At 40.5% G+C, this 25007-nt stretch overlaps 1 protein-coding gene across 3 annotated transcripts in view; it reads right to left on the bottom strand.

Moving 5' to 3' along the window:
- cacna1hb (calcium channel, voltage-dependent, T type, alpha 1H subunit b) overlaps window positions 1-24976 on the bottom strand; it is a 74774-nt gene extending 49798 nt beyond the window's left edge. For 2 of the 3 annotated variants that reach the window (XM_024259387.2, XM_024259388.2), the window contains exons 1-9: window positions 24499-24976; window positions 22483-22775; window positions 12873-12966; window positions 12577-12710; window positions 12121-12218; window positions 8541-8700; window positions 5530-5842; window positions 5359-5451; window positions 4691-5279 (exon numbers count right to left, since the gene is read on the bottom strand). In XM_024259387.2, coding sequence (XP_024115155.1) covers window positions 4691-5279; window positions 5359-5451; window positions 5530-5842; window positions 8541-8700; window positions 12121-12218; window positions 12577-12710; window positions 12873-12966; window positions 22483-22757 — 1756 coding nt within the window. In that variant the 5' untranslated portion in view covers window positions 22758-22775; window positions 24499-24976. Of the gene's footprint in view, window positions 1-4690; window positions 5280-5358; window positions 5452-5529; window positions 5843-8540; window positions 8701-12120; window positions 12219-12576; window positions 12711-12872; window positions 12967-22482; window positions 22838-24498 lie in introns of those variants that run through there. The other variant, XM_036211993.1, reaches the window with a different exon arrangement.
- Window positions 24977-25007: the final 31 nt, after the last annotated feature.

Raw genomic sequence — 25007 nt, 5'->3', positions numbered from 1 at the left:
GGAATACATTTTTTGAAATGTAATCACATTTGAAGCTGCTGGAGTGACTTCAGCATTTCGAAATGCCACATATCTGCAACAGTTACATTTGTTTGATGACAACAATGACAACCAACCAGAAGCACAGAAAGCACATTTGTGAGGTTATCCACAATCAAAGGGAATATGTGTTATATAAATGGCCATAAACATAAGAATGGTGATACATTCAATATAGCCACTGAATAATTTTAGTCTGTGAGAGCTGAGTGTGAAAGAACATATTAGAATGACTCAAATAATAAAAGTGTTCAGTGAAAATTGGAGTATGAAATAAAGGCATGAGTTTTTTAAGCTCTGTTCACATTTCCCTGATATAAAGGGAAAAACTGCTTCAAAGGTAAAAGCTTTTTTAATCCAAGGTGTTATCACATATCATCAAAAAGATATTGCCACAGAATCTCCACTTGCTTGTTAAAAGCCATGTCCATGAATATTTACATCCTCCATCTCCCCGGAGATTCCTCTGAACCGAGAGCGTTAAGCAGCACAGAGGAGGACGCCTGCGAGAGGAGTTTAAGATGAATTTACTTTGTTAGTTACATTGACGTGCTGTATTTATCTTGCTATTGTTCAATGGCATTTCCCCTAAATTGTTTACTGAGTTTGTTGCTGTTGTCAGTGAGAGTTTGTCTTATATTTCTCCGGTGCGCCGCACCATTTAATATCAAACTCTGTGGTCCAGATGTGCACAGAGATTATAATATCCTTGAGTTTGATCTTGGAAGAGACAAACACATCTGTGGCGGCTCGTGTCTAATTAACTTATTATGTAAATACATGTCGGTGTGGGTGCATTTAATTTAAACTATTCATATTTTTGGGGGATATTTAAAACTGTGAGCTTTAAATACTCCGAATTATCCTAACAGTTTCTTTCATTTTTGCCTCTTTTCATTATCTGACTGCTTTTAAAAGTTTTTATTTGTACAGAAAAAATGTGTCCTATTTTAACATCAATGCATTGTAGACTTTAAAACATGGTCTAAAGATCAAACTTTGATGTCTATGCTCAACTTTACAACACAAATCCTCCCCTTACTCCCCAGATATGACCTACTTTCCGTTTAGCACATTTTTAATAAAGGATAACCAGAACCCCTAATGTCACAAAACTAAGATTGAGATAAGCCTCCCAGGCCGCAGGAGGAGGCACAGCAGGGTTGGTTGTCTCAGCAGTCACTCATTGAAATTTGTATGTCTGCTGAGCTGCTCAGAAGTTGTTTTTATTATCAAGAAGCCAAAAAAATGTTTTTTTGTAATGTGGATCACCAAATGTTCCAAAAACAATTAACAAATAGCTGTAGATATACTTAATACTGAATTAACATGATTATCTTAAGTCTTTCAGAGTAAACTATATCCATATATATGATCATATATTAACTTTGGCACACAAAAAGCAATTTTTTTTTATGAAATATTCGTTTTTTTCTAATAAAGCTCCTAGATCTCTAAGGCTCCACCTTTCACTGCTTGTGGGTGCCACCCATTTAATGATGTCATCCGAGAGCTGGCCTCTGTATTGTGTCTGTGTTTCGGCCACAAAAAAAAACGACAAAACATACAAAATATATATATATTTGCCTTTAGCAGCTGAGCTAGCTAAACGGTGAAGCTAGCGGTGAAGCTAGCGGCTCAGCACCGCTAGCTCAACGACAAAACAGGCTTATCTCCACTGGCTAAGTAGTGAAGTTTCCCAAATCTTGTCCCATGTTGTCAACTAATTCTGTCCAGGCCCAAATTGAAATGATTGATTTCTCCTCCATGACCAATTTTCAAATGGTTGGCACTCATATTAATTAAAAAGAACGTCATCCATACATCACAACCAAATCCGAGTCACCGATTAGCCAAACTTAGATCTGGTTTAACTGTAAAAGCGTCCAAAGGCTGCGCGTTTTGTACATAGAACCTTAAAAAGTTTTACGTGCTCCATGTGAAGCCAAGAGTTTTGAAGGATTAAGCCTGAAACGTGCATCTACATGCGTTGAAATAGACGTTTCAGTGGAATTAACCTTGAACATATGTTGTCAATGGCAGTGTAAACGTAGCTTAACAGGGTCACTTGGTTTACAGAGCTGGATTTTTTTTCATCTAATGCTGCAGACAGACTCATAGCATTTGCATGTGTTTTAATGTTCCTCTTATCTTTTAATGATTCAAGAAACCATGTTGGCTTCAGAGTAACTCATTGCAAATGTGATGTATTGCAGTTACTTTCTGCTATAACTAAGCAGTATAAGAGATTACTGATATTATGTAATATTTGACTCATAACAGGTTCAATAACTCATCAAACTTGCTGTCCAAAATTGACTTGTTTAAAGCAGCAGGACCATCTGTTAAACCCACAAGGATGAAAAACACCATCTTTTTTCTAGTTTCAGTCAATAAACTTAAACACCTTGATTAATTTAATTAACGTCTGAAAAAAAGCTTAAACTGGGCTATTAATAATTAGAATTAAACCACATTCCCACTTATCTAATTGTAAAATACTTTGTAGTGAATTTGTCAAGATGAAATTGCAATGTTCTATTACTGCATGTGTAATAATGAAAGCTACTTGAAAAGTAATATAGAGAGTAATAGTTTAAGGTAAGGAATTAGTTTTGAATATCAATGACAAGTAACTTTTAGCGTATTTCAGTTTGGAAGTAACTTGAACAACAGTGGTCATGCCTCTGACCTACGGACTAGTTACTGAACTGTAGCTTGTCCTTAGTTATCAATCATCTTTTGAAGTGGGACTGAGTTGTAGGCGGGACTTCCCATCATGCCTTTGTCTACACTCTCTCCCGCTAGCTTGTGGTCCCTCACAACTCCAACTTACTTTAGTGGTGCAACAAATATGGTGAGCAATATTGGAGCTATCCAGTCATACAGTTTTGAGCAAGATGCTAGCTCAGATGAGGAAAATAAAGACGTACATGGATCTATTTATCTACACGTGGTTGCATCAGAAATGGGGGGGGATGAGGAAGCTTATAGCCTACCAATTGTAATTTCTTTGTAACCATGAAGCTCTTTTAATGCAATTTCAAGCTTTATTTACTTAATATATGTCCTCCATTATAAGAGAAATGCCACAATAGGATGCTAAAAACACAATTTTCATTCGTCTTTAACCCAACTTGAACATTCAGAGAAGGTCTGGGATCAGTAAAGTTGGAACAATAATGAAAACTATATGTGCCAAAACAGGGAAGATGCTCAGAAGGACAATTTTTCAAAATTAACTATAAAAATAAGCTTTTTGAATCAACCAAAATGTTAATATACCATAAGGATTACAAACTCCTAGAACATCTTCCGTCTTTTGATTGACTTAAGTCAGTTTTTTATATATGTAAATCAAACCAAAAATATCTAAACGAGTTCATGAAAAAGTTTGTCAAAAAAACGACTTCGACTATTATTTTTAGGAAGGTGATGATATGTGCCTTTAGGCTGCCTGAAGATGTCTCACCCCATTATGTCACTTTTCAAGAGTATATATGCCACAACCGCTTTGCTGTCTTTGTCTTCTCTTTCAAACTCCTGGTTTAATTTTTCATAGTTTGGCGTCTAAAACCTTCTTATCACCTCTAAATTGTGAGGGGTAAGGAAGCAACCTGCCTGCACGTGTCTCTGTTTGAGGTCTTCTCTTGTATAAAGAGACTTCTTCTTGCTCCATTGTGTCCCAAGGACTTATGAATACTACAGAAGGAGAAGTAAATTTAAAGAAAAAAACTTAGATATATACCTATTGTTTCTTTGCCAAAAACCATCTCACGAGTTGACATTTTAAAACCATTAGCTTTTGGCATTGATTATATTTGTTTGCTTTCTTTATCAGCTCATAGCAGAATATCCAAACCGTAGCAGGTCTTCTGTTTCTGCAGAACTCTGCCGCACAGCTGGATTCTGACAAAACGGCAGATCTTGACCAGGAAATTCATTTTGCCAGGCTGCAAGGCAACGCATTTGTGGCCACGGCACAGTGGACACAGCAGTTTCCTGCGGTATATTGGCAGCTACAGGCAGGTTTTAATTGTGATGACAGTCAACAGTGACAGCTCCCAGAAACGTCAGCATAGCTGCTTACGCTTCACTTATTTCAGAACTAGTCTTTCATTTGCTGAAAGAGAACAGCCGTATCAAATCCTAAAAAGGTTTTCTCCCGTTATCTGAGTGCTGTCCCGGCGGATCTGATGGATTTAAGCATTATAGACGGCATCAAACTCAAATGGAGCAGTCATGTATGGTTTACTGTACTTTTACTTCTAGAGTAATTCAGTTTGGTGTAATAAAACAAGTGTATTAGGTTAAAAATAATGGGCTTTTTAAATTCCTTTCAGTGTGTTAAAGGTGGTGAAAGTTTAAATGTGTTCATTAAATGTTCTGTGATCTTGATTTGAGTAATGAAGCTGCAAATTCAAAGCTGCAGAAATGTGAGTGAATCATTTAGGAAGAGGGAGTTAAAGAAATAAAGTAGACCCACACAGGGACATAATAAAGGTGGGTTCATCAAAGCGCTTAACACTGACTGTGCTACAGTCGCGCGGGGGTGCACAGCCAGATAAAAGTCTACACTCCCACCTCCCAGACAACTACGACTGCGGGAGCATCCATGCACACAGACACACGCATCCCCCTCGTTTCTCACCGTGCTCGAGCACCAGCTGCGGCAGTCTGTTGATGGTTTCCATAGCAACCAGCCTCTTCTGGTCCTGGTTCTTATCATCCAGGTGACTGAGGAAGGGTGATATGAAAGGATAATTAAAACTGCTCCCTCCGTTGCTGACGGGGGGCTCAGACTGATGATGCTGGTGGTGGTGGGGCTGGTGGTGGTGATGATGATGATTATAATACAGCTGATGAAGATGGGGTAGGTCGTTGGGGGCGTGGCCCGAGTGCCTGTTGGCAAGTCCGTTCATCTCTCCGGCTCCGCCCCCCCTGGCAGACCCACTGCCCTGATCCTTGCGGCGCACACACGTGCAACGCAAGCGCCTCCATGTCTGACTGTAGCAGCGGGAAAATCGCCGCCACGCCTTGCGGCCCAGGTGCGCCAGGTAGCGGATGATCTCCTCATAGCAGCTCCCTGGCTGGCTGTCACTGGCGAGGGTGGAAGCTGATTGGTGGAGCTGCCGGGCTCGCTGCTCCGATTTCATTAAGGCGTGCTCTCTCTGCTTTGTTTCGGAAAATTGTGTTGCTATGACAACCAGGCACAAGTTGATCATGAAAAAAGAGCCCACCTGGTCAGGACAGTGCAGACGTTAGATACACAAGCTTTTGCCCACGACACCTGTTTAGAGATGGCGTGTGTTCACTTACGATGATGAGGAAGATGAAGTAGATGAAGTTGTAAAAGGAGTGTGCATCCATGACATAGTACATGATGTCGACCCAGCCCTCTAGAGTAATCACCTGAGCAAAACTCAAACAAATGAAAAGTTACAACCGTGCTCTCATCCATGCATTGAGAAAAAAATACACTGGGCGCACCTGAAAAATGGCGATCCATGCATATCCAATATTATCAAAGTTAATAGCTCCTTTGTGTGGATTGAGTTCTCCAGCTCGACACTGGTTATAATACTGGTACCAGTTCACACATGACTCTGACTCGTTTACTTTGAGTCCTGTCTCTGAAAAGGCTTCCTCCACGCCCAGGTTGCAGTGAGTCCTGCCCACACGGCGACGAGGCACATCTGAGCACCGGAGCATCCCGTTTTCCCTCGCCGTCGAGCAGATGAAAGGGTGGTCATCTGTGCCATCGGGCTTATAGTAGTCGTTTAGGAAGGTGATGTTGTATCTCCTACAAGGTAGGAAATAAATACAAGTCAGTAATTATCAAAGCTTAAGCATTAAATATGCTGTTATAAACGTCATGTAAAAATTTAATGCACCGATATTTTGAAAATAAAATGTGTGATGATGTTTTTATCTGATTCTGAGGTGTTTTGTTTGTGAGAGTTGACTGGATATTAAAAAACAGCAACCATTAACGCACTAAATAGTAGAATTAAAAAAAGGCAAATTCTTGAAAGCGTTTGATGCATCATCTCTCCAGTCAGAGGTCTGTATTTTTGATTAGAGAGCAACAGGATTGGATCTGGGTGGGAAACATGCCCAGCTCACATTACTCTAAATGCTCCAGTGGAGCTGCTCAGCGCCGGCTACAGTTAGCACTGTTCAGCCCTAATGGTGTGTGATTTATCTCAAACCAAAGCGTTTTTTCCTTCCCAGATGTAGAAGGACCTTGTAAGAGACCTAAAAGTGAATGAGGGAATTAGGAAAAGCACAGAGAAACACGGTAAGCTGGAATAGTATAATAGAGTGATATGTAGTTTAAGATAGCATGACTTAACGTTGTCATCCCCTTTTTATAAACAACAATGACTTTACATTTTGATGGTGATAACTTTGATGACAAATCAAACTACAATTTTTACTAGGGGTCTAACGATATACTCAATTGATTTAGCCATTTATATTGTTACAATTCACCAAGATTGATCTGTTGGAGGGAAGTTGTTAATCGAATCAACCTATACTTGTATCAAATTATCTTAGAATGAAACAAATTGATTATAATCAATATTTGAAAATATCATTCGGATTGTCATATGATAACGACCAAGTGACATCACAGCGGACAACACTGCAAAAAAAATCCTCTAGCCGTCATTACAGTCCAATGTGTGGAAACACTGAATTTTGCAAAGACGTGACCATACAGTAAGCGTGTCCATCTCCAGGCCTCGAGGGCCAGAAACCCCGCCCTGTCTGCTGTTTGATTACCTGGATCATATGTGTTCAGCCAATAAGGAGCTTCAATGGTAGACTGGTTGGAAAATATGTAGGACACTGGCCCTCGAGGACTGGATGTGGACACCCCTCTCATAAAGTGTGGTAGCATGTTCTAATAATATTTTGTTTGCATATCAGCTCTAATTCGTATCAACAACTATAACTTGAATTGAACTTCATTCATATCACAAGGAGAAACTCATTTACTAACTTGTCAATAAATGAATCAACTTACAAATTAACTTATGAAATTAGTTGAATCCTTGACAAAACAAATTGCTATACCCCGAGTTTTTACATAAAATTCTACTGAAGTGTTTGAATACAGACTCAATTTTGAGGGTTTTTCCATTTAATCTGCCAATGTTTATTTTTGCCTTAAGCTGCCTTGCATTTCTCACATATTTTCTTAAAAAAATAAATAAATAAAATAAAAATCAACTTTTTAAGACAGGATGACTTCCAGACATCATAAATGCATCTAACTAATTTGAGAGCCTATTGATCCTGGAAATGTAAAAAGAAGAAAAACACTATGTCTTAATTCTTAGGAACACACTTGAGAAAATTGGGAATAACTGTAAAATGCATTTTTGTAAACTTTTTCAAAGTGTCAAGGTCTGATTAAAAGTTCAAGGCAGTTCTGCAGCGTACATTTAAGCAATGTCTATTTCATATATCTGTCTTATTTTATTTTCTTTTTTTGTCAACCTAAATGTCGTATCTATAAAAAAAAAAAACATCTGTAATATTTGCCAGTAACACCGATGGTGTCTATGGGAATTCAGAAACGAAGTTTACATCGTGACACTTTTTTTTTGTAGTAGCTATCCAACAATTAATTTTCCCTACAATACTCTTCAAACCTCAGTTTTTTTATTTTGGTTGATGGTCGCTATAGGATTTGTGTAATACAAGAAAAAATATATGAAAAATAATGTTTTTACTTAGTTAATAAACAGGTCATAATGACAAAAAATCTTTATGCTAACATAATTAATGTAATGAAATAATGAATCCTTCTTAAATTTAGCACATATTTGATGCTTTCAGTGTAAACACACTGGTATGCAGTAAGGACCCAGAGATTCTCTTCACCCACGATTTGGTTCAGTAGTGTTTTAAACTGAGAATTGTTGAATCCCTAAATTTTACACGATATCAGTATCAATATTTAGTAATAATATTTAGAAGAACAGTGATAAGGCTTTGTTTAGATATTTTTATTGTTGTCAAAAAGTGACTTTAGCAACTACAGCATGTTAACACTGCAGCAGCAAAGCCCTGTCAGGGGTTTTACACTTGAGTCAAATGGGGACATGTCTGATCTGGAGGTGACAGTCATGTCATGTCGTGTGTCTGTCTCGATCAAGAACCTGATCAAACATGACACGAGGGAGATGATGAAGCTGTAGTCTGAGGAAACCGAATAAGCCGACTTCTGATTTTCCCCACAGTAAATTAATTTTCTTTGTTTGAGCACTTGATTTACGTTGTCACATGGTCAGGTAATTTGACATAACTGCCTCCTATTTGGGACTTAGTGAAGCATAAACACCATCAGAAGAGATGTGCGCATGTTTAAATGATGATTGGATGGAAGAAGATAATCAGTTGTAAGCAAACTCCTGTCACAGCGTTCGGAGTAATGAGTCAGGTGCACCCCTGTCTTGTGGCATCAGCCTGTTACCATGGAAACTTACGTCTTCACATCCTCTCCTATGAAACAGCGGTTCCTCAGTAGCCCAGCCCACAGCTGAACGCCAACAATGCCAAAGATGAAGAAAACAAAGAAGCAGAGCGCCAGCACGTTGCCCAGCATCGGAAGAGTGTCTAACAGGAGCGTGACCAGGATCCGCATACCTGTCAAAAGATAAACAACAACAGCACACAACAAAAATATCAAGAAACAAGCGAAGTGGGCTGAGGTTCAAACAAAAGGGTCAGAAAACTATTATCCAATAGGTGAGGGTTTGGCATGCAGTCTGCAAAAAACAGAAGCAGTGCAATTAGCTTAGTGGAGATAATTGCAGTTCAAATGCTAATAGTTACCCTCCAGTTCACCTTCCAAAGGAGCACACACACTAAACTCCGCTCATTATTGTTTGGAGTTTCTTGTAAAAATTCAGCAGGCAATGTGCCAATGTCACAAGGGGCAGAAAGGAACAACATAAAATTGGCTGAACTGGTTGTGTGCTAAGCTGCTGAGAATGTCACGGGCATTGCAGCGATTTCCATTACTTTGTTCGCCGCGTCCTGATTTGTTTAGACTTGCATTCATCAAAGGCAGAGCGACCATTGTTACCAGTCGCTACGGCTCTTTGTTTCTTGTGAAAGAAATGATGTGAAGTTTACAGTGTGGTCAGAGGAAACAAGGACAATTGACACATTTTTCATTGTCTTGGTTGTGACTAATGAGGCTGCTGACTTTCTGTTGAGGGCACTTCTACATCAAATCAGCAATGCAGAAGCTGCAGCTGCTTCTTTACACCATCCAATTAACGGGAACTGAAAGTTGGTGGGACAAGCTGTAAAAGTGTTGAGTTAACATTTTGTTTTCATTGTTTTGCTCAGGCAATAGCTCTCCAGAGTTTGCACCCTAAAGATTTCAGCAGACTGTTGGAATCTATCTTGCAAATGTTGTGGTTTAACATCCATTAAGGCCTGGAGCAGTGCTCACCTACTTTTGCCAGCAACTTTTCTTGTTTCTGGCCTTTATGCAAAACACAGAAGAAACATTATTGAATATTTTTTTTTCATCCTTTATATCCTGAGGTTGAATAAATAGGTAATTTGTTTTGCCTGAGTAGAAAATTCATTTTGTATAAAAGATGGAAGCTATTGCCTTTGTGGTGTTTGAATACAGATTTTTACACTTCTAAAATTTTTATAGGTACCCTTTCAAGTAAAAAGCACAATTTTTTTTGCAAATATTGCAGTTATGTCCAGTTTAAACTGTTAAAGAGAAAATAATTGTACATATTAAAGTTAAAGTCCCAATATTTGACACATTTACTCTCAGCATTTCACCCATCCCTTGGGGGAGCGGTGAACAGCAGTCACAGCTGCACCTTGGAACCATTCTGTGGTTTGACCCCCCCAATCCAATCCCTTAACCCTCGTGCTGTCTTATGGGGTCCAGATGACCCCACCCTTACATTGATGTGTGACAAAGATGGACAAAGGTTGACAGGGTTTTATGTCTGCCACGGACAGCAGTGAAGATAAAAATCTTTGGGAAAAAAGTTTCACGCACTGTCTGTCGGGTCCAGATGACCCCACTTTTAATGTAAACATGTCTAGGATGGCACAAGGGTCAAGCAGCGAAGTATTGGGTCCAATTATTAAAGTCTCTGGTATAAATCGGACATGGATTTGAACTTATGGCCTTCCAGTCATAGGTTGGACACTCTACCACTAGGTTCAACGTTCAATCAAAGTAAACAGGGTTATCTTTAGTGCCTTGTAAATCACTCTATATGAGGGTAAAACTAAACATGGTAACCACAGAGACATCTGTAAATCATAAACAATGGCTACACTGGACAGTGTTTTTCTGCCTCACTCGCCAAGAAAATTATTGTCATGTTGGACTCTTTTATTTTTGACCCACTCCGATTAAAACTAGGTGTTTGGTGATTTTAACATGTTCTTGAGGTATTTTTCTGATGGTGAAAGACAGTAATCCCCCCTCATTCTTGGGCGTTAGGGACCAAAGACATCCACAAATAAAATAAAGTAGCTTTATTTGTTCCATAGAAAATAAGGGGCTGTAAAGGTGCATTCACACCGTACGCGATTTGTGCGGCGGAGGCGGCCAGTTTCTATGTTAAGTCAATGGTACAGACGTGACATGAGGCGATCTGAAGTCCTGTGACGCGATTTGAGCGACTGACGAGAAGGTCTGGCAGTAGGTCAATTTGAGCGACAAGCCATGAATCAGGCGGCGTGGCCAAAATTTAAATATCTTAAGTTTGACAGGTTGCTGCATCTGCCAATCAGGAACTCAGTTTTGGGCCAAGACGTTTTCGGTGGCTTTTTGCTCCATATATCACTCAATATGCTGGCAGACAGAGAGCCGCTGCGAGGTGCGGAGGTCCTTTTATTTTACTTTTTTTCCCCCTCAGGTCAATGCAAGACAGTTAGCCTTCAAGCTCAGCCACAGAGACACACAAATACCGCGGAAGCAGCTGTAATACAGACACACACCCCTTTACCAGGAAAATCTTTTAATATTAATCATATAAACTCAAACATGGAGACATGATCACCAATGTTTTTGTAGAACTCCACAATAAATAAACCTTATTTCTTAAAATCTTCCGTCTTCCATACATTCTAAGTGAGATATCCACAGACACCTTTCCTTATAGCGATCATCCTAAATGCATGAGCTGTTAGCTCCTCCCACAGGCGACAACCAGCAAATTCATCGCACAATGAAAGAGTACCAGGGCACGTGAGTTTGTCGAGGGAATCACGTTTGGTGTGAATGCACCTTAAGCTAGCAGGGGAGACTGTAAAACTCTAACGGGAGGGGAACAGGTGGCAAGGTTTCTCTGTGCCAACACTCCTATCCAAACTCAGAGATGAATTTCTAACAAACTTATGTCGCTCTGCAGTATCTACTGAAAACAACACAGGTTTTTGATTTTGGCTAAAAAAAAGGCACAATCATAATTAAAAGAACACTGGAACTGCCTTAAAACTTTAAGTATGTTGAATGGCAAAAAGGATCAATCCAACCCAACCAAGATTGAACCACTTCTGAGTCTTCTGCAGGTGGCAGCAAGAAGTCCCCCGTCCAAACCTGATCCTAGAGATCCAACCCTCTCTGCTGGTTTTATTGCTGCTAATCTATCCATTTTGTTTAGTCAATCTGAACCTGGAATCACCTGATCCAGGTGATAAGTGAGACATGGATAGAAGGAAAACAAGCAAAATGGTGGATTTAAATTAATGACAAAATTGTATTCAATCTTTAAATCTTCCTGTTCATGTCATTGTCCATAACCACAGGTAAACCCCTCCTACACATCTATGTACCTGATGTGAAAAGTATTAATCCTTTAATTGTTTTTCCCTTGAGTTTGGTATGTTTGCTTTACAAACTTTCCAAACAATACAAGTGTGGAACACAAAGAAGATAGACAATAGAATAGATAACAAAATGTCAGCACTTTAAGATTAACCTTGAAGTCAATGTTTTATCTACAGACTGAGACTCCATTTATCTTTTCTGAGTGAACTGGATATCAACACAAAAAGGAGAAAGACTCTTACTGGGAACTCTGTTGATGGCTCTCAGTGGGCGGAGAACCCGAACGGTCCGGATGGCTGATAGGCTGACGTTGTGTCCATCCAGGGAGTACTCCAGCATGCTGTAACAAGGGAAAACCACCAGCTTGTTTCCGGCATCCTGATCAGGCTGACCTTGGTAAACCCTGAGTGTCTGCAGGGAATGTATTCTCTGGGATACACAGCCTTTTAACTACCAATCGCTGAGGTCCGCGTCTCTCAGGACCAACAGATGCAATTGTCATTCAATGAAGCATTCACACACGCACGCACCTCCGCCTTGTACATCCACATGCTCACACACACGCTTGACATTTAACTGGCATTAAACAAGTGTCTAAGCTTTCTACAAAAGTCACACATGCACACTTTTGGCTCATATTTAATGTCAGATGAGTGTGTCCATGCGTGCATGTGGGTGTGTGTCTGCAAAGCACTCACCCCACAATAACAATGAAGAAGTCCAATCTGTTCCATGTGTCGCCAAGGTAACCTTTCTGACCTATGACCCCGAGAGCCACCATCTTCACCACCATCTCTCCAGCAAAAAATACAAAGATACCATCATCCAAAGCCTGCACGCACACACAGAAGCATGGGATTAGAACAAACTGAAATGAAGTCAAACACATGTCAGAACCTTGGTAATAACTTCACACAGCCTAATATAATTAGTTTGTACTTCTAGATGATTGCATGTGTCTGCATGTGTGTGTGTGTGTATGTGAGTGCTGTACCTGCAGCAGGAAGGGGGTGTGGTCACAAGGCTGGAACATCCCCAAAGTGACGCAGTTCAGTAAGATGGCCAAAATGCTCACACGCTCAAACCATGTGACACAAGGTTAAGGCCATAACTCAGATTTGAACATATGAACAATATCCAGCAGCAACAGTACAACGTGGCAGCATGGAAACATTTTGTTATCTATTTACAACTCAAAATAACACAACCTCGCTTTTTATCACAGTTAAAAAACTATTATAGACCTATTAGGAAGCTAATTATTGCATTTTTTTTTATTTAAATGTATTTATTTTACCTTTATTTTACCAAGAAATCCTATTTTTCAAGGGAGACCTGGGCCAAAAGGCATCAACACAAGTAAATAAAATACAGTTAAAACAATTTAATTTAAAAATGGACTAAAGTCAAAATCAGACGTTTCTTTGTTACTGATTCTGACTGTGCAACAGTTGCTGTCCCCTTAACCCTCACCTGACCTTGTTTGACCCATTCTTTCTAAGCCCCTATTGCAGTGAAATCTCAGAGTGGGATGAGCCAACGGCCAAAGGGGTTGTGATACAGCAGCATGGAGCAGGTTTGGTTGTTGTAGAGTTGACCCGAGGAAATTTAAAATATCTTTGCTTCATAGTTTTATTAAGCCAACCAAAAAAGTATGTTTGTATTCTCACTAGCTGTGTTTACATGTGCAGAATGTCCTTGATCAGATCAATAGAACTAAATACATGGGCCCTGAAAAACTTTTTTTGATTATAACAAATGTTTACATGCGCCATACTTTTGATCGGAATAATCCTTTTGACATGCGCAGAAGTACCTAAAATACTAGAAACTGCAGTAGAAGAAGAAATGGTTCTGGTGAGCTCTGTTGTAAACAAACAAAGCTGCATCATAGAACGAGATCTTCTAAGCGTGCTCTGTTCCCACATAATTTTCAAAATCCATGCAGCCAGTGCTTTTTTCTTGGCCTCACCGACCTGGAGGAAGGGTTAGAGTTAGGTTAATATGAGCCAACAAAATTTAGCCTTGGATGCATTTAGAATCCGTGCAGGTAATCCAGCAATGTGCATCTTGGTTGCACGTAAATATGTGGGACTAACATCAGCCTTTATTTTGTCTGGATACAATTGGTAACACAAATTCACGTGATTGTTTGCACGGATTCTCAGGACACCACGGAGCTGCATTTCCGCTTTCAACCCAAAGTCGCTCAGAGACACAGTTCTCCTCGAAACTCACATAGAATAGCAGTTTATTTTGATCCATTCATGCATTTCTGAGGAATCCTCTAAAAACCTGCGCTCTCAACAGCAGCCCCTCCCATACCCACAAAAATGAGCGGGTCCTCATGTGCTGATGTCACAACGTGAGACAGCCCCCTCCAGGAAGAGTCTGCTCTGCCGCTCACACAAACACTTTCTCTGCAAAGCTAGCAGCTCGAGCTAGCAGTGATCAGCTAGCTTCGCGAGCCCCCCTCCCTCACCCTTCCGGTTCGTGCACAGCGTTGAAAGCTTGTGCAGCTGACCAGGAAACGCTCATTCAGTTTTCAAACTTCGAACGGTGGCATTGGACCATATAGGCTGGTGAGAAATCTGCACAACATGTTGAGATGGATCCTAAACGTATCCGAGAATGGCGCAAGCAGACGGGGGATATTGGGAAGACGGCAGAAGAAAGGGAGAAAAGTATTTCCTGGAGGAAAAACGAGCGACAAATTGGGAGAACTGGTTTAGTTGTGGATTATTGAGCAACAGCAGAAAGCAAAGGGGATTTTTGATATGGAAATTATATGTCATTGTTTCAACAAATCCTGAAATGTTGGTCTGGTGTTGATGTCTACATTTTTTGACCGAATTTCCCAAAAATGAACCCATTAGCCATCACCATTCTGTGTGTGCCAACTTTTGTGGACGAACGCCCCGGTTACACAGTACATCAATATTTTAATGTTTTTTTTTCTTTTTTTCGTGTGTAGAATGCTGACGAGGACAGCTCTAGGATGATGTCATGAAGTGGGCGGTACCCTCATGGAGCAAAAGGCGGTGCCTCAGAGATTGAGTCGTTCTACTCCCGGGTTTGAGAAGAGTCCACTAAAATTAGCCATAGTTTCCAGTGTTCCAAAGGTAATATATGATCATTTATTTGGATATAGTTTACTCTGAAAAACTTTAAAAATCATATCATGGTATGGACCCTTCAAAAAAATAGTACAAAAACAACTAATTTATAAAAGCAGTTGACTCTACCCTAAAAAACGAGTTGGTATGTGTCAAATTCAGAATTTCAAGAAGTAGTTTGTGCATTTTTTAAAATTGTTTCACAAAAGGTTTGTAAAATTCTTCTTTTTATTATCAACTCTCACAAAAAACAAGAAAAAAGAAAGAATTAGGTAGTGATTCACCTCTTCTCTCCAGGCAATATTCCACATTTCTTTAATGTTGTGTGCACTGGGAAAAAATGGTATACAAATGGCTTTTTTAGCGTTCATGATGTATTAACACCTGGGCCCCATGACTGTGAAAGCCATAGAATGCAATTCAATGAATTTTCATACTCATCAAATGATTCAGTGACCTCTTCTGCCCTGTGTGAATGTATCTGCATTCATTATTTCCCCTCCGTTTTTTTCTTCTTCTGCATCTGTCTGTCCTTCCTGACACTCTAACTGATGCTCATTTCTGCTAAACACCACCTGAAGAAATCTGCCTCATCTAGATTACAACCGCGTTTTTGGAAGTTGGAACAGTTTTAACTGCTGATTACATTTGTTGAAATGTAATGCTTAGCGTCCTAAAAGTCCAAATAACAAGGGAAGCTCTGCCAATCCTGACAGTAAAAACTGTCCAGTCTTTCAAGAACAAGCTTTAATGTGTTGCCTCACAGGCACAGTTTCCGACAAGATGCTTTTCAAATGCTTACGGTTCACAGGTACGAATTCCACCAGCCGCCATGAAACAAGCGGCGGGCTTTTGAAGTCGCTTTAAGCATAAACCCGAGTGTGACTCGTGTTCCGGCATCTGCGTTGCTTGCTGGCTGTCACACTAGAGGACGAAGCATGTATGAGACATGAAAAGCAACTAAAAAAATGGGGGAGAAAAGTCTGTAGTTGAAAGTTAAATGAAAACACAAATGCAGCCCACATTTCTGAGCGCCAAATGAAGGGATGACAGGAATGTAGGCTACTAAAAAAGCAAGGATGCATACATAACAAAGCCCAGAGCATGCACGTGGATGCACACACACACACGTGTGCGCACACCCACGGGCCCACAAACACACAGTCCCCTTCCCGGACACTTTGCTCTCGAGAGGGCGGAAAAAATTAATGAGAGTACAATCCTTTATCACCCTTGAGACAGAGTGAGTGAGAGAAATGAGGGAAAGAAGGAAAGGAGCGAGGGTAATCCAGTGTCCTCCCTTTTGCTATGGTTGCCATGGGAACCACTATCTCACTGTGGGAACCGACTTCTGAGTTCCACGATCCGCTTGCATCCTGTCTGGACTGGAACCCTATTAATGCACGCACAAACTAAACACAACAATACAGCAGGAGGCTGGAAAAGCAAACGTCCTGCCTCGCAATTCCTGCCGGAGACGACTTCAAATCCTCACAGCTGACAAGTGCCCCTTTAATCCAGCTCCATCTGTGTACGTTACACCGGCTGACATAACTCTAAAATGCACACTCAGATTAACCAGCAAACAGGGCTGCGTTAGGGTCTTATGGATGGATGAGACGGGGCTTTTTCAAAAGTTGGCCCATAATTCAATATCACTGATGAAACACAAAGAGAGCCTCTTTTCCTCCGTTTTATTCCTTTATCTTTTCTCAACCTTTCTCCCTATCAACTCTCATTTTCCTCTCTTTGGCCCAATTATTTTTCTCATCACTTTATTCCTCCTGCTCTCCTTCTCTCTCCATCTTCCTTTATATAGTTCAGCATAATTTCATTCCGTATGACTTCTTGCATGTTTTTTTTCTTCCTCTTTTTGCCTCCTCCCCGTACGCATTCTTGCTCCTCTCTGTCCTCCACTTTTTCTACCATCTCCACATTCCATCGCCCTTGGGTAAAGCTCTTCTCTCTGCCAGAAACTCGAAAGTCAGCCAACAGATAGAGCAGAACTTTCGCTTAATAATTATCACAAGAGAGAGGAAAAGAGGCAGGCAGGGGGAGTGACAGGGAAACAGGTCGAGTAAAAGAGGAGAGAACTGAACTGTGGATGGGGTTTTGGTGAGAAGCCTTTCAAAATGAAGGATGATGAGGGTTTCAGCCGCGAGCTTTTCAAGTGTAAACAGTTGTAAATATTGCGTGGCCTCTGCTCTTTGTCTTTCCCCCTAATTTCCTCATCCGCTAATCTTCACATCCTTCTTCCCTCGCGTCCCTCCTCTCCTGCACTCCCCTTCTCCTGAACCCTCTCCTTCAGAGCCAACTCAGGTAATAAAGGTCAGGCAGACATTATAAATCAAATCAGATCACATCACCATGATCTTTTTGGCATTATCCCCCCCTCCCTTGTCTGGGCTACACATGCTAAGGACAGCATGTGGGAACATTTTCATGTGAAATCTTCATTAACTTAAAAGGAGGATCCACAGGAACTGAAAAAGTCAGCCACAGACGGCTGGACAGCTTTTATAAAAACTCACACTACCTGTCTCATGAGGAATGCTAAAGAAAAGATTAAGAGTTTAAGTAGTCGTTTTAAACCATTAAACGGGGAATATTAGCTCAATTTCTATCTCTTATCTTATATTATAGGATTATACAGAGCTACTCATGCAGATTAATAAGACTCTGACCTTTTACAAAACCTGTCAGCTCATCTTTTATCTAACACAAGACCTAAGAGTTTCTGTCTGTTTTCAAAACCCCACTTCCTCTCAGTTTCCATCCCAGTGAAAGCTCTGCTCCGCAGCAGTAACTCATTATCCTGACAGAGAAAAGGCTCAGCAAACAAAATAAACACCTAGTATGTTATATAATGTCGCTCCAAATTTTAAATGGCAGCTTATAAAATATGTACACACACTGGGAAGTAGTTCTCCAGACTATTTAAATTAGTTTTTATTTTACTTTGAACATTTCTTGTTTTTCTTTTAGCCCATTTGTATTTCTTTAATTCCTGATCCTGACCACCCTCAGAGGTTTAGACTGGGTTCTTCAACACATATCCAGCACATTCAAGTTTCTCCTGAGAGCTATTTCAAATCTGCAAGCTAAAAGATGTTATTTGGACAGCGAGAGAAATCTACAGTGGCCCTGAAGTGCAAATCTCATCAACAAATCACTTGATGTAAAAACATTTCAAAGGTCACAAATAAAAAAGAAAAAACAAAACAAAATTCCAGACCGGAAAACGTAAAAAACAAAAACAGAAAACAAAAGGAAAATTTTAAAAAACAAAACACAATGAAAACCAGAAAATTGATTTGGTGATAAATTCCAGTTTCGCTTCTTGAAAAATGTACTTTCAGTTGAAATGTATTACCTACCTTTTCCGATTTCTCTTTTTGTTTCTTTTTTCAATTATTTCACTTGATTTCTGTAAATTAATTTTACTTTCTGTAATATTTTTTTTCTTTTTTACAGAAACCAAAGGTGGGTATTATGGGACATTGCTGATTGGATGATGACGTTCTTCAATCATTTGAACTGAAAATTATTGAAGCAATGCTAGATATCATCCAATCACCAATGTCCCATGGTACGGTTTTACGGTTTCTTCTAAAATTTAGTTTGTTTTTGAACGTTTTTGTTTTTTACACTTTGGTTTCTGAATTTTTATTTTGTTTTCCACAATTTGATGCTTTAATATTTGTTTTGCTTGTGATCCTTAAAATGTTTTTTTAATTGAGTGATTTATTGATTTGATTTGCACTTCAGGGCCACCGTAGAAATCTATAATTACCAGAAAAGACCCGAGACCTCCCCACAGATGGATCTAGGATAAAAATGTGCACCAGGACCTGCTGGGCTTCTTACAAAGTTTTCTAGTTTACTGGGATGCCTTGAGGCTGTGGTCGTTGATGCTTGAATTATTAATAGGTTATGGTTTCAGCTAGAAGTAAAAAAAATAAAATAGTTCCAATTCAATGTTCAAGTGACGAGAAGGCTGACAATGAGTGACAAGAAATATTACAAAATATCAATCAAAAACTGCAGAGTGGTGCCTATGACTTTTGCATTGCATTAAAAAGGAAATATTGTGAATTTATCTACACATTACAACGTTTTTGTCTGTCACATAAGTTTCTAACTGCGTTCTCTGAATTTTGTGAGTTACTGTTAAAAAAATGAATAACTAACTTTATTAGCAAAGTCCTTTAACTAACTCTCTTTGTTACATCTGTTATGAGGAGTGAAAGTCATGACAAATGAAAAATAGGGTAGTAAAACTGCATATAAAGTATTGTAGTGCAGTGTGCACACTAACCTTTTCAGTTTCATCCAATTATAATAGTAAATTTTAATTTTTACATTTGCGTCTAGTTTTATTTTCATTTGTTTTCAGTGTGTTCCAACATTTAATTTAAATCTTTGGTCCTCTTAATTAAAAAAAAAAACAGTTATAGTGAATGATAGATGTTAGTTGGTTCGTATTTTTATCAAATCTCCTTCATGCTCAATACACAGAAATAACTATTGTCATAAACTCACCTCCGTTTTCACAGATGCACTGATGAGTTTCGTGCCGTTTTATCTCTTCTATTTATGCCACTAAAGTTTATATATTCTACTTTTTAAAGTCAAAATGATCTACAAAGCCTCTTTATACAATAAAACCACAACAAAGAGAAGATATCATCGTCAAATGAGTCTGTTGTCCAACCAAATAGACATTTGTGATAAGTGGCTTCAACTGCTGATTACTAGTCTAGTGCTCTCTGCTGCTTGTCCTCACTTCCTAACTTTGGCATCCACACACACAGACTTGATTAAACATAACCTAGTTAAGCTCAAAGTCTTCTGTGTGCAAGCGAGAGAGTGCCTCACATAAAGGTGGGCCAAGTCAACTCGTCAAAGCCACTGGCTCCACCCCCCAAAGAGTTTGACAGCTGGTAGCCATGGAGACGAGCAGGAATTGTGTTAATTGGCTGAAATGTTTCAGACAGCGTTCTGCTTTGAGTAAGATCTCTTCTAATCTGTGGCTGCCTCCCTATCACTGCACTCACTCGAACACCTCAGCCCAATTAAGGAGGTGTCTGGGAAGAGGAACCAAGAGCGGGAAAATAGGCAACAAGGGAACATTGATCCCGAGAAAAGAGGGATGATAATGATAAAAGGGAGTTTTTTTTTTTTTTTTTTAAAGAGGTCAGCACATAAAGGTAGTTGTAAAGGAGTGACTGAATCAGCTTTTCTCATCTTTAAACAAAGCAGCTCTGAATGTTTCATGCACTCCTAAATAAGTTATGTCTGGTATGTGTGTATGTCTGTGTGTTTATATCCAAACATCCATGCAAGTGAGTGCCTATTCGTCCACAACATATATTAAAGCCCCACTCCAGACGTCTTTTGATCTACTGCAAAAGCGTTTCCAGTGCTAGTTCAATTCTGATTATGCCAAAAACCAAACATTTTCTAAGACATAGTTTCTGCAGAGTGGTAGGAAAATTCCCCTCTGAACTGTTGCCGCAGAGTAATTCCGTCCCCATTTCCCATCATCCTAATGTTTACACTCTCTCTTGAAAGCTTACAGCCCCTCATAACCCCAAGCTACCATTCCTGGTGCAGCAAAAAAAAAAAAAAAATATTGGAGCTATCCAGACAATCAACATTTTTGAGCCAGACGGCGAAAACGACGTACATGGATCTAGTCATCAGAATGTAGTGGAGCAGTGAGCTTGTGACCTCTACGTCATAACTGAAAGCTTTTAGCAGCACCATGTTTTTCATCTGCTACTGATTTCAAATGTTTTGAAAAAAGAAATACTCAAAAATGCAATTTTAGGCCTAATTTCCTAAATATATGTCCTCTATTATGAAAAAAGGCAACAAGAAAATGTTAAAAAGACCAAAAACATGATTTTCATTGGAGTGAGTCTTTAAGAAATATCACCTGGAGGCTCAGCATTTTGCAAAGTTGCAGCATGGTCAAAAATAAAAATGAAAAGAGAAAAATGTTGGAAAAAGAAGTGTCAAAAAAAGTTTAGTGAAAGCAATCAGAAAGCATTTAGTTTCAGTCACTTCATTATTGTAGGTTATGAAGATGCACAAGATAATTGAAAACAACTAAAAAGTTAGTTGTTGAGAGATGTAAAATCAAGTGAGTGCTTTCATTTTTGAATCAATTAAGAGGGAAAAAAGCAAAAAAAGGACAAGTGATCTCATTAAATATTAGACGTTTGGCTCTTGGGGACTTCCTATCCGCCCCAGTGGGATTATATTAATATCCATGTCCAACAATGTCCAGCCACATTACTTCCAGTGCAGACGGCTTCCACTAACACACTCCAGACTGAAGCACTCTCAGACACTAAAACTGTTGGACAGCAGACTAGCATCAGAACCGATTAATGTACAGCAGGACGCTCGCCAATAAGCGTGCAGACGCACAGACAGCACAGGACAAACAGGCGAAATCACTTGATGGAAAAACTGCAAGCGGAAGTGAGCAGGTTGCCGGGGCAGAGCTACCAGTGTTGCCAAGCAACCAGGTGATTCCTCTGAAAAGCCTCTCCAGGGGAGATTCCCTTGTTTGTGCGAGGGCATTTACTCGCCTCTGAGTGTGCGCGTACGCATGTGTGTGTGTGTATAAATTAGTGCTGACACAAAGAGGCTACAATGCTATGGGATGAGAGCATGCTAACAACCCTCAGAGCAGGGAGAGGTTCACGCTGTCCACGATTTTTTTTTTTTCGACCACTTATGTTCCTCTTGGTATACATGTTATTTATTCAGCAATTATGTATTTATATTTCATGGGGCGCGCAGAGTGATGACTTTAGCAAATGCGCGTAGATCTGCAATTACAAGCACACTATACGACACAGCGGGGGAGCACACACAGACACGTGCAGGTGAATGTACACAAAAGTCACAAGCTGTGGAGAATATCCAATTTTGAGAGCCTCCACAAATCCCCTAGGTGATGCTGACGTTTATGCACGCTCCGGAGTATTCATGACGGCTCACACACACACTTCAGAACTGATAGCCTCACCTAGGCGCACACCTTAACAGCACAACTGCTGGGAGACAGTAGGGAAAAGGAGAGGTGAGACAATGAAGACGGAGTCGGGATTAGGAGGTGATGTGAGCCTTTGCTGTTTGTACCTCCGTATAAATATAGGCCAGTGACAATGCAACTGACAGGCAGCTGTAACCCTGGAGATTCATTATAGCTTGTCACTATGGAAACCTCCAATCAGGAAAAAAAAATGCCGGCTATCTTTCCCTGCAGCTAATGGGTCCTAGGAAATACCTGAGCTCCAACAAACACACACGCTCAGTTCTGACCTTCATCCCACCTTTCCTTGTGTTTAAAGTTAATACAAACATCTTGCTGAGTCGCATGTTACAGTTCTGAGGAAGTACAGGACTGTGACAGCATAAACACAGAGGAACTTCTGCACGCATGCTCACAGCACCGCGGGTGAAGGATATGGGTGGCAGACGGCTCGAAGGCACCAGGAGCGGGGAGGGCTGGTTTGGGTCAGAGCCAGCAGAACCACTGGTGCAAGGGAGGGGTACGGCAGCTCGTCCTCTTCCTCTCCCTCTCCCTCTTCCTCCCCGTCCTCCTCATCCTCTGCTCTGTGCTCTCCCTCAACTGTCACATGCACCTTCCCCCCCTCCTCCTCCTCCTCCTCTTCCTCCTCCTCGTGCGCCGGTCCTCTTCGCTGTTCATCCAGGTCTGGCTCCTGGACGCCCGTCATGGCCATGCCGTGAACAGCCTGAACCTAAAAAGAGGGGTTCAAGTAACAGCAGCATCCCCTGCGCACGTCCAGAAACAAAGTCCAGCCATTTCGGGGCAAAGATGCTGGGAACATTTTAACCCAAGCCGACTTCTCTTTGAAAAATCCTCTGCGGGAAATATTCATTTACATAAATCCAGGAGAACACATGTGAGCTGAGGTGCAAACAGGGCCAGTAACAAGAGCGAGCACTTAGAACTCCTCGTAGTAATCCTACGGCTGTACCATTCTGTGAACACAACAGGCCATTAGTGCTGATGCTTTTAATCCAGACTGTCTTTAAACAATCTGGACACTGAAAAGCAGACTGGCTTAGAAGGCTGTTTCCTTCTGCTGAAGAGGACAGATCTGTGTTTGCATCTAGAAGTTTCCTTCAGAAGAAAACAGATTTTTTTGCTGCTAATTTAAGAAAAAATACATGACTTTCAATGCACTGTGGCAGATTGGCACTTCTATTATTTTAGATTTCTCAGAGTCCTGGGTCATCATGCATGGCTTCTTAAATAGATGATAATTGCAGTTTGAATTAAACATGATCACAGAAGCAGATTCATTGTCTTGCAGAGTTTTTTTCCCCTCAAATTTCGCAATTTCTGGCTATTTTTTTTTTTTCTTATCTTTCCAATTTCATACTCTGTCGTTTGTTTTTGTTATATTGGGAACTTTTGCCGTGCAGAGTCTGGCAGGAAAGGATGGAAGCTCCCCAGAGATCCTGGGAAAATGTACTCCAAAGTGAGCAGTTACGTATGAAGCTGGAGCACAAATTGAGGAATTTGAACACAATGAAGCCCAAGCCAGTCATGAATCCCAACACAGACTGTATACTCCAACAGGGAAGTTGGCATATGTGAGTTGACAACTCAAATACACAAACGTGTGTGTGTGTTGATGAAAATAATGAGATCGTGTGCACCACTATCCCTCTGTTCCTTGAATTTATTATGGGCACTTGGCCATTAAAAGAGTCCAGGACTGCACAATTTAAGGCGTTTTGTCCTGATTATATTGGGCAGACATCAATTAACCGACACAAAAGCCATTATTCTACACAGCAGAAAAACCTGCTGATGAGTGCTTACCAAAATATCTTAAAAACTCATTACTAACCTCCCCCGGCAGCCCAGCCGTGATGGAATTAAATCATCTGACATGTTCCCAGAACACAATTCCGTACCTGGATGAGACCCCTGACAACCGTCATCAATGTTTTATTAAATCCAGCCTTCCTCAGAACTTGGATCCCCGCTTTATGTCTTTGTCAGAAATGTACAGCATGTTCAGGAGAAAAACTGCAACTCTCCTTAAATGATATCAACTGCTTTGCACTGTGAGGGACAGCAATTGCATTCAGAGCAGCTCTGGCTCTGAACAGGAGGAACAATGTCTTTATGATCAAAAAGGACCAAATCTCTTTCAGAAAGCAAGTCCTTAATTCCTGTGATGTCATATTAAATTTAAATGGGCCTAACCTGAACAATGAGGGGCCATAACTCATTTAATTATGCAGCAGACACTCCTCAATTGATCATTTAACATTGATTTTTAACATTTTACAATTCACTTTGATGTTTTTGGAAACCATATTCAGACCTGAGCGTTTTCTGTTTTACCTTTGGCTTTTTTCCAAGCGCAGTGCGCTTTAAAAAACTGAGAAAACGGTGGGAAAAAGTAAATATTACCAATAAAAAAAGTTTTCCGACGTTCTTACCCGGGGTTAGAATCCATCCAGCAGCCTCCGTCACTCCGGGTTCGCCGTGCGCCCTGCGCTCCCGGAGCCCCGCTGCTCCATCTGAGAGCCGCTCGCTGGTCCTGTGTCTCCCTCCTCCTGATATCCAAACTCAGTCCGTCAGCCGAAAGATTACAAAAGAGGCGAACAATAAATGAAAAAAAGGAGGAGGAGGACGCGGGCTTTTTTATCCGAAAGAAAGAAAAAGAAAAGTCAACTTCATTGGAAGTGAGCGGTGGACAGTGAGCCTGCGTCCCTTCAGCCGCTGGACGCGCAGCGCGGAGTCAGGTACCAGAGTTCAGGCGCGCAGGGAAGCAGAGCTGCGTCAAGCCGCAAACAGAGAGGCAGGCCAGGAATATTTAGATTTTACCTTCAAAATAAAACAGCCCTGTTCAGGAAGTGAGGCAGGATTTCGAATCATATTTTATAACTTTTACTTAAACTAATTAATTTGTTAAGATCTGAGCTGTTCTGTCATTTAATCAGTGGCG

Source organism: Oryzias melastigma, linkage group LG1 (assembly GCF_002922805.2).
Source record: "Oryzias melastigma strain HK-1 linkage group LG1, ASM292280v2, whole genome shotgun sequence".
Classification (NCBI taxonomy): domain Eukaryota; kingdom Metazoa; phylum Chordata; class Actinopteri; order Beloniformes; family Adrianichthyidae; genus Oryzias; species Oryzias melastigma.
Note: the sequence above shows the minus strand (reverse complement) of the source record. Positions and strands in the feature narration are given on the sequence as shown.